Source organism: Haliotis asinina, chromosome 3 (genome assembly GCF_037392515.1).
Source record: "Haliotis asinina isolate JCU_RB_2024 chromosome 3, JCU_Hal_asi_v2, whole genome shotgun sequence".
NCBI classification, from domain to species: domain Eukaryota; kingdom Metazoa; phylum Mollusca; class Gastropoda; order Lepetellida; family Haliotidae; genus Haliotis; species Haliotis asinina.
This window is the reverse complement of record NC_090282.1, coordinates 39,203,065-39,215,222: the sequence shown is the minus strand read 5'-3', so window position 1 is coordinate 39,215,222 and position 12,158 is coordinate 39,203,065. Positions and strand designations below refer to the sequence as shown.

The window sequence follows — 12,158 nt, the reverse complement described above, 5'->3', positions numbered from 1 at the left end:
CAGGTTGTGATATTCGCCTTACAAATGTATTGTGAAATTACCATTCACTAACAGTATGTGCAATTTGAACAGCTGTGTCTGTTTCCAAGCTGTCAGAACTTAAAACTTCAATGCTTCCTTCATAACACTGTTTCAGCTACAATATTTCAGTTTGTTATTTATTGTGTTGTTCATGTGTCATTGCCATTTGTTTTTTAATCATACTCGGGGGCATTAGGAAAAGTACAAGAGTGAATATAGATTAGGAGAAGTTGTGGTTTATTTAGCAAAGCACAAGCTCAAGTATATATCGCATTGTTGATTCCTTGTCAGAATAGTGGAAACTCTATGATCATCTGATGAAAACGAGTCATCTGGCTTATTGTGTAACATTGTACTTAAGGGGGCCAATCACCTGATGACGGATATTGAAATATCCATTAGCTCCCACCGATACAAGAAGATGTAACTGTAGTTTGTCCTAGTGGTCTTGGTCAATTAGAATAACAACTAGTCTCTGAAATGAACATATTTTACTGAAAAAACATTCATAGTGAAAAAAATAATATAATGAAATGGAGCTCTGAGACTTTCTTTATTTTCAGAAGCTGAAGCTATGGAAATGTAGACTTGCCACATTTTCTAGACTTACATGGGCTTTCTTGGATATATATACTTCAGGGTCTGTACGACAGGCTATTGGTCAATGTCCAACACAATGCCCATCTTTTCCAAGATCTGTACAACATTATACCCCCATACAGCAATCGGCAATTGCCTCGTATTCCACTGTATACACAGTGTTTACAGATACACACATGTGTCAAATACCATCTTATATGGTTATCTCCTGTTTGACAGACACCCATTTGACAGACACTGAACTAGAAGGTTAATTTGGGTAAGACCTGCAGGTATAATGGAACAGCTCACTGTATATGTCATGAGAGTCAGGTGAGCCTGTAACACGTTCATTACTGAGAAGTTTGATTGTTTGTCAACAGAACTTGGATGTAATCAAGTGATAGCCTGTTTTCACTGTCAATTACTATTGAATACGAAAACAGGTTTGTCTCTGAGCTGAGAGGTTTGATTGTGTTTACTGACTGAAATATATTTTATTTGTTCAAGAAAAGGAATGTGCACAAATTTTCCATCTCAGAAAAGTCCTCTCCCAATAATAGGACATGTGCAACAGAAGTTAACTGAGAAAAGTGGCATCTTATACCTCTTAAACCTGTGAGCAAAACATTTAAGTTCCTTATTCCAGTGAATACTATTTGGGTGTACATGTTTCTTTCACGTGGATATAAGATTTAAATGATACAACAGAGTTACAGTTTATAATGGCTAAGGGAATATCATACAACATTTGAACTGCTGATGGATTAAAATGATGTTGAGTACCTCAGTCGGTCTTCAAGAAATACTGGTGTTGCATTATTTCGAAGGAGGTTTATAATTAATGTATGAAGTACTTAAATCATTTTAGGTGTCTTTTTGACAATGTTTGTAATAACTCCCATCAGACATGAAGGTTAAACCCAAATGTTTATGAAAATTACCAGTTTTTGGCCACCATTCAAAGTAAACAGTATAGCTCCAGTTTTTTTCTTGTGTTTTTATTTGGACTACTCCATTATAATGGGTAGGTAACAGGTAGTAGCTAATCTGTTCATTGAACGGTAAATGTTGTTTTAAGGAGTCTGCGAACTACCTGTCTGCATAATGGGAGGACATGTCTTATATATCTGACATGACAGCATGTTTGTATAATAGCAATGGTTTAAGACAGGCTCACAGACAGTCTGTTTATCAGATACTGTGTATAGTTCAGCTTAAACTCTTTAGATCTGCACTGTTTGTTGTCCTGGCAAGAAAGGGATTTGCCTCTCTTCTCTTTAAAGATAAAATGTGATTTGTTTTTAAATGAAAACTGATGACCGCTCCAGCCCCACCTGCTGAAACCTTATCATAGTATCAGTGAAAACAATTGAAATATGTTACTCAGTGGATGACATCTATTTTGTCATGGTTTCTATAGACCATCAAACCTTGTAAAGTTCTTTCTCAGAGAAAAGACAAGGCACTTCTTGGGAGCCTAATTAAAGAAATCAGAAAGCTTTCAGTCATTACCTAGCTTATCTAAATGTCATACCTGATGATATGAATTGTAACGAGACTTTGTCTATTTTGATAGCTGCATCTTTTGGACTCATAACACTAAATATATAGGCAACATTAAAATAGTGAGAAAATGGTAATTGTAACTGAGTGTTCATTTGAGCATGTACAAGTGTTAGATGCACGAACTGATGTACATAGAAGTGCATGAAAACTTTAGTACAAACATAAGCAAGCAAACTGGTTCTAAGTATTTTGGAGATTGTTTGAGGGGTGTGGGTTGGATTTTTGTGATGTGACACATGGCCAGGTTTTTCTTGATGTTAAGACAATAGTCCTTTTTAACTAGTTTATTCATATGTATATTTTTTATCCTGTCGGTTGCCCAAATCCTTTTGAATAGCAGAAGATAAATTTGTTGTCATGTCTGATAATTCTTATATGACTATTATTGGAAAATAAACATCTTCATACCAGTATTCCCATCAATTTAAACAATTTGCTTATCTCGTTCTCTTTTTCGCCTCCCTGGAGATAAGTATCAAGCGTACACAGTACTGTTAGCACAAGTGTTCACCTCTGTGTTAGGTTCTTTAATGTGTTTTTATATTGCTTCAAAGGCTTCTTATGACGTACTATACTTTGTTACTGAGTAAAAGGTCAGATCTGATTCATGCCTGTCAACTCCTCATGATATCTTTGAGGCTGATGTGTATTTATCAAGAATGAAAATATAATACAATGTCTGTATGCTTCTGTTTTTGTGAGTTTCTGTTTGATTATTCCATTCATCATGTTGGTAAGTGAGTTTATTTTTACGCTGCACCCAGCAATATTCCAGCTATGTGGCGGCGGTCTGTAAATAATCGAGTCTGGACCAGACAACCCAGTGTTCAACAACATGAGCATCGATCTGGGCAATTTGGAAACAGTGACATGTGTCAACCAAGTCAGCAAGCCAGACCACCCGATCCTGTTAGTTGCCTCTTATGACAAGCACAGTCGCCTTTGAAGGCAAGCATGGGTTGCTGAAGGCCTATTCTACCCTGGGACCTTCACGGATCTCATCACATTGGACTTGAAAGACATAATGGGATACTTTGATATAATTTAATTTTCTCATATAAACCAAAGGAAGTTTCATCATGGTCAGTTGTTGTTGGACTCCCTAGCACGTGTTGTATTCCATGTGTATAGAATGATGCACATAATGTTAATCACTGGGTTGGATTGACCCGTGCTGGATTAATATTCTTAAATATGGTATATTGCAGTGTGGTGTTGAACACAGCCAACATCATAGTGATCAAGGTGGGATTTTTATCCCAAACTACAAAGTGGGGCTGGGGATATTTGAACCCTTACTGTGTCTGTCACTCATTTCCTCTTTCCATCCATATGTCCCTCCACTTCTAAATGGTGACAAATTGTCTCAAAATCTATTCAGGTTGGAAATATGAAATTTTGCTTCAAACAACAAAACTGAGTTAAATATATTGGTGTCATTGATTACAGTTTAACAGAGTTATGGCCCTTGATGCATGCTTATTCCAACCATTTTGTACTGCGGAGGAAGAGGGGTCATCAAGTGCATAATGTGTGTGTGTGCGCGTGCATGCGTGTGAGAGAGGAGCGTGTACAATGTGCATTACCTTCTCTCCACCAAAATTTGTACACAGTAAGTGACCACCCTTCATATCATGTACAAAATCAATGACCCCACAACCCACAACGACACAGATTTGGGACATAATTTAGTAAGTGACCACCCTTCATATCATGTACAAAATCAATGACCTCACAACCCACACCGACACAGTTTTGGGACATAATTTAGTAAGTGACTACCTTTCATATCATGTACAAAATTGACGACCCCCCACCCACACCAATAGAGTTTTTAAGCATATTTTTTTTAATATCTTTTGATGAAACACTCAGGTGTCAACCTATGAATATTATGAAGTTTTACGATTTAGATCACATGACAATAATCTTGTATTAGTATATTATATACATCAGGTAGTTTTGCGTTCTTAACAGTTAGATGACAGTCTAGGAGAAAGGTGAAGCTAGCCAGTTTTTCTGATCGCTCAAATCATGCAGGGGTAAGAATATTAATCACACTACAGGTTTGAGTTTCAACAGAGACAGGGACAAATGACTTATGCTTTTGATTCAGTCTAAGTGAACTTAGTCTCACTACTTTGCATTACACTCCACTACTGACTCTAACAAAACCTAGTAGGAGGTCATGTCCTGTGAAACTGACCAATCAGAACACAGCTTACCAAATCGATACTAGGTTTTGTTAGACTCAGTAGCTGAGAGTAACTTAGACTAAGTTTACTCAGACTCGCTTATGATTTCACTTCGGAATTAAAATTCAGGGCAAACATAATGACAGTCTTTTGTTACAGCAGATCATCGGGTGTCAGAATTACCCAGTACCTCGTCCACTACGTGTCATGTTGGGTGTGTCCTTAATTTACAAACCAAACTTGATGCAAGTCTTGAGACAATGTAAACTTGGTCTGTTGCAGGGAATGTGAAAGCCACAAGCACACTTTTAGTGCCAGCATGAACCATGACTTTACAAAGGTTTTTGCAAAATAATTCTGTTTCTGTTTTGGAAAGGTATAATATATGCAATTTAAAAACTTGACAAGAAACGTTGCGTTTCTTTTGCTGTTTACTATGAAACACAAATAACTATGCATTCCCTTCAACATTTTAAGTACTATTGACCTCAAGTGTAGACTCGCAGCCCTGACAATGATGTGATTAATATCATCGCATTTGTTTACGCATGTACACCGCTGTTCCCACATGGACACCACAATGATAGACTATACAGAGCGGTATTTGTCACGATATAATCAGAGAAGTGGCTACTTCCGCAGGTCTCGTCTCGGTCATCTAGGCGTTGGGTGGTGTCCAAGATGCAACGAATGTACTTGAGTAACTGCCGTGATCTCGATGACTTCTGCAAACCAAATACCAAACAGTTTTGAACATATTTGCTAACCTTCAAGGTCCCGGTTCACAAAATGTTCGTATTGCTACGATAGCCGTAAGCTTACAATGAACGATAGAATTACGACAGGACGTAAGTTATGTCCATTAGCGCTTTATGTATGCGATATATATATCCATATCATAATTAAGAAAAAATGAACAACAACGTTTGTGATCATTTTCCAGTATCATATATAATAAGATTCCGTTTTATCCGTTAGATTTGCGAATATGTAAGCTTTTTCACATCCAGTGAATCGCATGTGAGTGTTGAATAAAAATCAGATGAAATAAATAACGCAACAAATGGTATATTTTACCGGAACTGGATAGAAAAGTGTCATAATTAAATTATAATCAAAGTAGATCGTATTGAGTGTTCATGACTGAAGGGCTTTGGTAAATTGATCTGTTTCTGTATGTCCCGAGTAGATCGATATTGCTGCTACCACCCAAAAGCTCTGAATTATCATTACAAGACGAAACGGATTAATTTTCCGGAGTGATTCGTTCTTGTCGACCAGTGTTGATTGGTGAACCACATTCGCCAACAGGTGACACAGGAGGTGCCCCATACGCGCACTAAAGATCCTGTTACTAATCCTGTTTCTATGCTGGTCACCACCATACCGGTCCTCACGGGTTTCCGGAAGTTCTAAACGTGTTAAACCGAGGTCATTTCACTTCAACATCTACTTCATATGTCGTCATAAAACTGAAAGTGGAGTTATAACGAGTGAGTGAGTGAGTGAGTGATTATGGTTTTCCGTCGCATTTAGCAATTTTGCATTAGTATCATGTCGGGGACCACCTGAAATGCACTTCACATATGTGGGAACTCGAACCCGGGTCTTTGCATCCCAACTAGTATATTCTAGTATATCCTTCACTTCAACATCTACTTCATATGCCGTCATAAAACTGAAAGTGGAGTTAGACGAAACACAGTTTCTATAACAAGTGAGTGAGTGAGTGAGTGCGTATGGTTTTCCGTCGCGTTTAGCAATGTTCCATCTGTATCATGTCGGGGCCACCTGAAATGCTCTTCACATACGTGGGGACTCGAACCCGGGTCTTCGCTTCCTAACTAGGCTACCCTACCTTCTCAGTTTCTATAGCGACTGGAGCACATTACAAGTAGTTTGCAGATATGAGTATGTTAAGGAGCTTGGTCGTCCTTTTGATCCTCAGTTTGACAAAAACATACCTTTACGACGCACTTACTTCCTATATTCAGCTGTTAAACGAGGTGGGGCGCTGGGATAGCCTGGTTAAAGCGTTCGCTCGTCACGCCAAAGATCCGGGTTCGATTCCCCAAATGGGTAAACTATGTGGAGCGTGTTTCAGGTGTTCTAACCGTGATATTTAATATTTCTAAAATCGGAGTAAAACCAGCCTCACTCACTTCATTGTACCGAAGTGCCATCAGTATTTACCACTGTAACTGAGAGTCTACAAAGGTTTTTAAATTGGCTTGTTTTTAACTAATGTAAAATGTGTACCTCATCATATTAAGTTTGATCACATATACACATGTACTTAGCTAAAGGGAACATTTAACGACAGCACCAGGCAGTATCGCTTTAAGCAGCAAACGAATTTAGAGGTTCAAACGGGAGGCCTTTGGTTGGCGTTTATGCCAAACAAACTGAACTTTACACACATTAATTAAGCCCCTGTAATATATGTTTGAAGTCTTTTCAAACGGTGTTAAAGTAATCCCACTTACTCCCTTACTGAGGTCGCTGCTCTTAAGAAAACCTCACCATGCATCAAGGATGCCTCACTTTTTGCGACATGCCATCCTTTTGCAGAGAAGAACACACTCCCGTCGGAACTGGATGTTGCAGAAGCCGTAGATGATGGGGTTTGCAGTGTTGCTGACTAGGTAGGATCTGAGAAACAAGTTGACTGCGACCTTCTGTCCATCGGAGAGATTCGGATACCAGGTGTCTCCTATGACTGTCCGAATCATTGTGATTACCAGGAACGGTAAAAAGCTAATAACGTACACCGCTGTTATGATCGCCAACATCAGAGTTGCCCTTCCAGCTTGAATCCCATGTTTAGTGAACTTTATAGAAGCAAGCGTTGCAAGCCGATTCCTGCGCTGTTGTGGTACGGTATCGCTGGAACTGTCATTGCTCCTGAAAACGTCATCTGCCATTTCTTCACCACTGGAATCCTCTGAAGCTCTTTTGGGTGCATTCTCAGATCTCTTCTCCATGGATCCTTTATAGATCTTGCGGCCTTCAGCAGTGCTGAATTGGAACGACGTGGTTCTCACAGACTCTGTTCTCTTGTCCATCCTTACTTTCCTCATCCAGATCCGTACCCCAATGAGTGTGTATAGCACTATCATTACCATTGCTGTGGCGATGAAGCCAATCCAGAGGTATATGTAATAGCCCTCTGCATACCACTTGTCCTTCACAGAGTCATCAACATGACACAGTACAAATTTCATGTAACCGCGTTTCGTTGGAAAGAAAACAATCTGTTTGCCATAGATTACCAAGGCTGGCCACGATACCGCTAGTCCAATGAGCACTGCAACTCCACACGCCATCTTTGAGCCATTGTATGAAAAGGAGTTCTTGTTTGGCTTACAAATTTTGATGAAACGATCAATGGAAATGATGAGGAGAACAATGGCTGAATTGTTATTCATCCAGAATGTGGAGAAACGGGAAAGCTGGCAATATACAGGCATATCAAGGTAATAGAAGTTCCGTAGGATAACTATTTCCGTTGGCATGGTGATGATACAGTTGACAAGGTCAAGGACGGCAAGAGTCGTAACAAAGATCTTGGTTGTGGCGCGGTGCCATCGACAGCCGTATATGTAGATGACAAGGACGTTGCCAAGGACGCCGATAAGCATCATGATGGCGACAAAAATGATTGGAACAACAAGCTTCAGAGCTGTGTCCTCGTTGAGAAGGTCAACGTATTTCTTCTGTAAAAGGAATATTGTTGTGTCCGAAGGGGAAACGCCATTTGCTGTCACATTAGTAGACGGTAGAACGGTTGGCAGAAGAGCAGTGGTCTGTAGACCTGTTGATGTTAGAGTACTAGACAGGAGAGCAGTTGTCTGAAGAGCAGTCAACGGTGGATCTGTTGAAGATCCACTAGACGATGAAAAATTCATATCTGAATAGAAAATAAAACGTGATTCACATATGATTGCCTTCGATCATTCGGCGTATTTTATGATAATCCCATTTCTCTTGCGTTTAATATCATAGATCCATAAACTCTATAAACTCGTTGTTTCCCGCTCGTAGTGCTGCGAATGCCATAAATCTATATTTAAGTATAGGAATGTCCACAATGTAATGATCGCCTCCATCAAGAAAGCGTTGGTAGCATTACGACCTGTCGTAACACTGTAGTTTATCATAGACTTATGAAGTCGTAACGTTACGAAATTACGACCTGTAATAGATTATCATAGACTTGTGATTGTGGTAACGCTACGAATGTTTCGATGATCGGGATCCTGGGGTGTCAGCATAAACATTAAAAACATTCATTAATATGTTGCTAAAATGAGTATTTGATACGTCGGATGAATGGATCTCGTTCCACAAAACGGTCTTAGTCGTTACACACTTACGATAGTCGTAAAACTAAGATCGCCTTCCTGAACGGGGCCCTGGTGAGACAGTCTGGCGAGTCAAGCGTTCCGGTATTCCCCGCCACTAGCTCAAAATAATGAGATAAAGTTGCCTTTTCTTTGTTGCCGGACGTCTCAGGAATCTACTCCTGCCATGTCATGGTATTCTGTACAGTACTTTTATTTATGAAAACAGAAACAATCTTAAACCAGTCACCTTGGACCCGATCCACAAAACGTTCTTAACGTTTACGACCTCTCTAGTTCATTCTAAGCATGTGAGTGTCGTAGCGCCTCGAACGTTTTGTATTGGAACTCAAGGCTCCTGACGTTTGTACATAGATTTTACAGACATATGATCCGTGCTCTGTGTAGAATGTTAGGAAATAACTTCAAATCCGACAACAGAGATGCCATTTTATAGATCGCCAGCAAATGAAAGTAGATCACCACAGCTGGGTTCATGGGGGATTTCAGTAATGTCGCTACCTGTATGGACCCCAGCTGGACATACACCATCCCTTCAGCCATGCTCGCGATTGTGCTGAGGTTCTGCCAGTATTAAAATCAGTATTAAACCTAAACACACCCAACTTAATTTTAATTGACATAAACACAGAAACTAGTAAAGCAAAGAATAACATCGGTCAGTATGCAGTGGGCAAGTCGTGGACAAGTCGCCTCGGTGCTATAAAGTAGCTATAAAGTAGCTATAAAGTTGTTCAGTGGTTATCTGGCACCTATCTGGTTGACATACACAAGGGCGCTCGCACATACATGCACAAACGTACGTGAGTGCTCTATATAACGTAAATGTGCAATAATTTCTCACCTAACATCACCTTCATAGTTTAGGCATCCCGCATTAAGTTGATTCACCATAAGCTGGTTCACGCTAGCTCCTATCCGAGCAATGTCTTTTTACGTTTCTTTACCTCTATTCACAGCTTAGAACGATTTCTTATTTTCAGTACTTAGTGGGGTAGCGCAGCGGTGAAAGTGTTCGCCAGTCAAGGAAGAATTCCGCGTTTGCTTCTCTACATCGGTACGTATTGGAGAGATTCCGATATTTCTGTTAACGTTTGTTAAAAGCTACATTAAAACGTGCTTACAACGAGTGGTTCAGTTTGTTCAAATAACGCACCGTAATGGTCAAATAAAATAATTATACAAGATGACATTAAGACCTTACCTTAGCTGGTCTAGGGACACTGACTGTCTCGAGTCACTCATAGAAGGCTTGTATGGGACCGGAACAATGCTCGCTGGCCTAGAAGTGTAGACGGGAAACGACGTCGCATTCCTGTCAGCATTATCTCCTGAAACATATTTCACCATGTGCAGGGTTTGATGTAAATCGGTGATATCACAGCTAACCCTCTTCACGCCAGAGCGCCTCAGTCTTGAGGTTAAAGCGTTCGCTCGTAGATCCGGTGTCGATTGTCTACATGGGCATAATGTGCGAAGCCCATTTCTGGGGTCCCCCGCCGTGATGTTGCTGGAATATTGCTAAAAGCGGCGTAAACCCAATCGCACTCACTACCCCTTTATGGCAACATATTATGTATAAATTGATTAACCTGGAATTAAGACTGCGTTCAGCCGAAGTGTGGTCATTCTTTATATAAATGAACGAGTGTGCTCGCTTTTAACAATATCTTTGGTTTGGTTTAGTTTTGCTGTTGTTTAACGTAGCAGTCAGCAAAATATAGCTATGTGTAAACAACTGAGTCTGGACAACACAATCCAGGGATCAAAAGCATGAGCATCGATCTACACAATTTGGATACGATGATATGTGCCAACCAAGCCAGCGAGTCTGACCACCCGACCCCATTAGTCGCCTTTTAAAACAAGTATGGGGTACTGTTCAAAGACCACTTCTAACCTGGGTTTTAACAACATCACGACTGGGAACACATGGAATGCGCTTAACCATACTTCAACCGTATTTGGACTCGAAACTTGTCCGTCAGTGTGTTTGAACGTTTACATCACTACATCCTCTATCGCAGAATATACCTCGTTACAGTCGTTGAAATACGTACACAGAGGGATTGCTGTCATTCCTTTTTCATTAAAAGGTTTAATGACAATTCCTCTTTTTTTGGACTTCAGATAAAATGGGGTAGTCCAGTGGTTAAAGCGTTCGCTCGTCACGCCGAAAGCCCGAAATCGATTCCCCATTCGGATGCTCATTTCTGTTGTTCGCCTCAGTGATATTGTTAAAAGTGGCGTAAAACCATACACTCACTCACTCACTCACGAAGATCTCGTAACCTTTCTCGTAGCATTGTGTCCCTATACTGTAACAGGGAGTACCAACGCTACAAGAAAACTTACGAGATCCCAGGCTTACGAGAGCTCTCTAAAACGGGACCATGGTTGATTGTGGGGGGCAGTTAAATCGAGTCGTCATTTGTTTCCGTGCTGCACGTTGTTTTTCGCCCGTGTTTGTTTCTGGGGGTGTTTTCTCAATACTATACTATTTGTAATAGCTTTAACAAATGACAAGGTCTGGTAATGGTTCTGTTTTGCTCACGGAAAATGCAGAGTTGCAGAAATGTGAAATGTTAATAGTAAAGCCATTTCATTGGCGGAGAACTCTACGCCGTATACATCATGATGGAGATTACTGTACCTCTTGGGCACAGTTTGGCGCCAGTCGCTCATCACTACGTCTCTAAAACACGAACACGCCCATCATTTCGGAACATGTTGAATCGACTCTCGTTCGTGAACAGAACTTTCCCCCAATCACCTCACTGCCACCGACGTGCAGTTCGAGTACATTGTAACCTGCGTTAACAGTGTTGACGGGTCAAGGCCAAAGGGAAGTGAACTCTGATGCTACCCACACGGCGTCTGCTGATGTCGGATGTAGCGGTCTTCAGCTGGCGTGTTAACCCTTGGCCTACCCGTTCCTTGACGTGTCTTGTGGCTGTTCTGTCTGTTGGTTTCAACAGATGGTTGCTTGGCTACAACTGAAGACTCTTGCGATGTGACGTTGTGAGGCCTCCATTTCTGCCATACCAATGGTTCTGTCGCGTTCGCCATTTCTGTGATGTTCTTTTTGGCATGGCTGCTCTGTTCCACACCTGTATTTATGAAACAATTGTGCACGTGTATTTTCAGCAAAGTTCATCTGTGCTGTTTTCGGATTTTTTAAATGAGAGCACGAAATTCACTCAATCACGGATTTATGCCATGCAGCACGACCACAGAATGTGTTTTGGCGAATGTTTTCTGAAAACATTTTACTTTGTGGCAGTATGTGTAATTGCTAAAACACTTTACCCGCTAGGCTACCTCCCTGACATGAAGAGGTTTAACTGTGATATCACCGACTTACATCAGACCCTGCACATGGTGAAATATGTTTCATGAGATAACGCTGTCGGGAATGCGAGGAGTGAGT

At 40.6% G+C, this 12,158-nt stretch overlaps 1 protein-coding gene across 2 annotated transcripts; it reads right to left on the bottom strand.

Annotated features, from left to right (window-relative positions):
* Positions 1–497: 497 nt before the first annotated feature.
* LOC137277973 (alpha-2Da adrenergic receptor-like) lies at positions 498–9,982 on the bottom strand. 2 transcript variants are annotated; one of them, XM_067809993.1, is made up of 3 exons: positions 9,933–9,982; positions 6,909–8,274; positions 498–5,089 (listed from the first exon to the last, which is right to left on the bottom strand). In XM_067809993.1, exons 2-3 carry the CDS (start codon positions 8,270–8,272, stop codon positions 5,023–5,025), a joined length of 1,431 nt encoding a protein of 476 aa, XP_067666094.1. In that variant the 5' UTR covers positions 8,273–8,274; positions 9,933–9,982; the 3' UTR covers positions 498–5,022. The 2 variants fall into 2 exon arrangements, with proteins under 2 accessions (XP_067666094.1, XP_067666095.1); XM_067809994.1 differs by having other exon boundaries at positions 4,013–5,089; positions 6,888–8,274.
* Positions 9,983–12,158: the final 2,176 nt, after the last annotated feature.

What these genes read in the sequence shown, in the direction of transcription:
- LOC137277973 (XM_067809993.1), bottom strand. Translation starts at nt 8,272, where the DNA reads ATGAATTTTTCATCGTCTAGTGGATCTTCAACAGATCCACCGTTGACT. An exon ending in AGGATGGCATGTCGCAAAAA is followed by an intron (nt 5,090 to 6,908) that starts GTGAGGCATCCT and finishes TTTGGTTTGCAG; the next exon opens with AAGTCATCGAGATCACGGCA.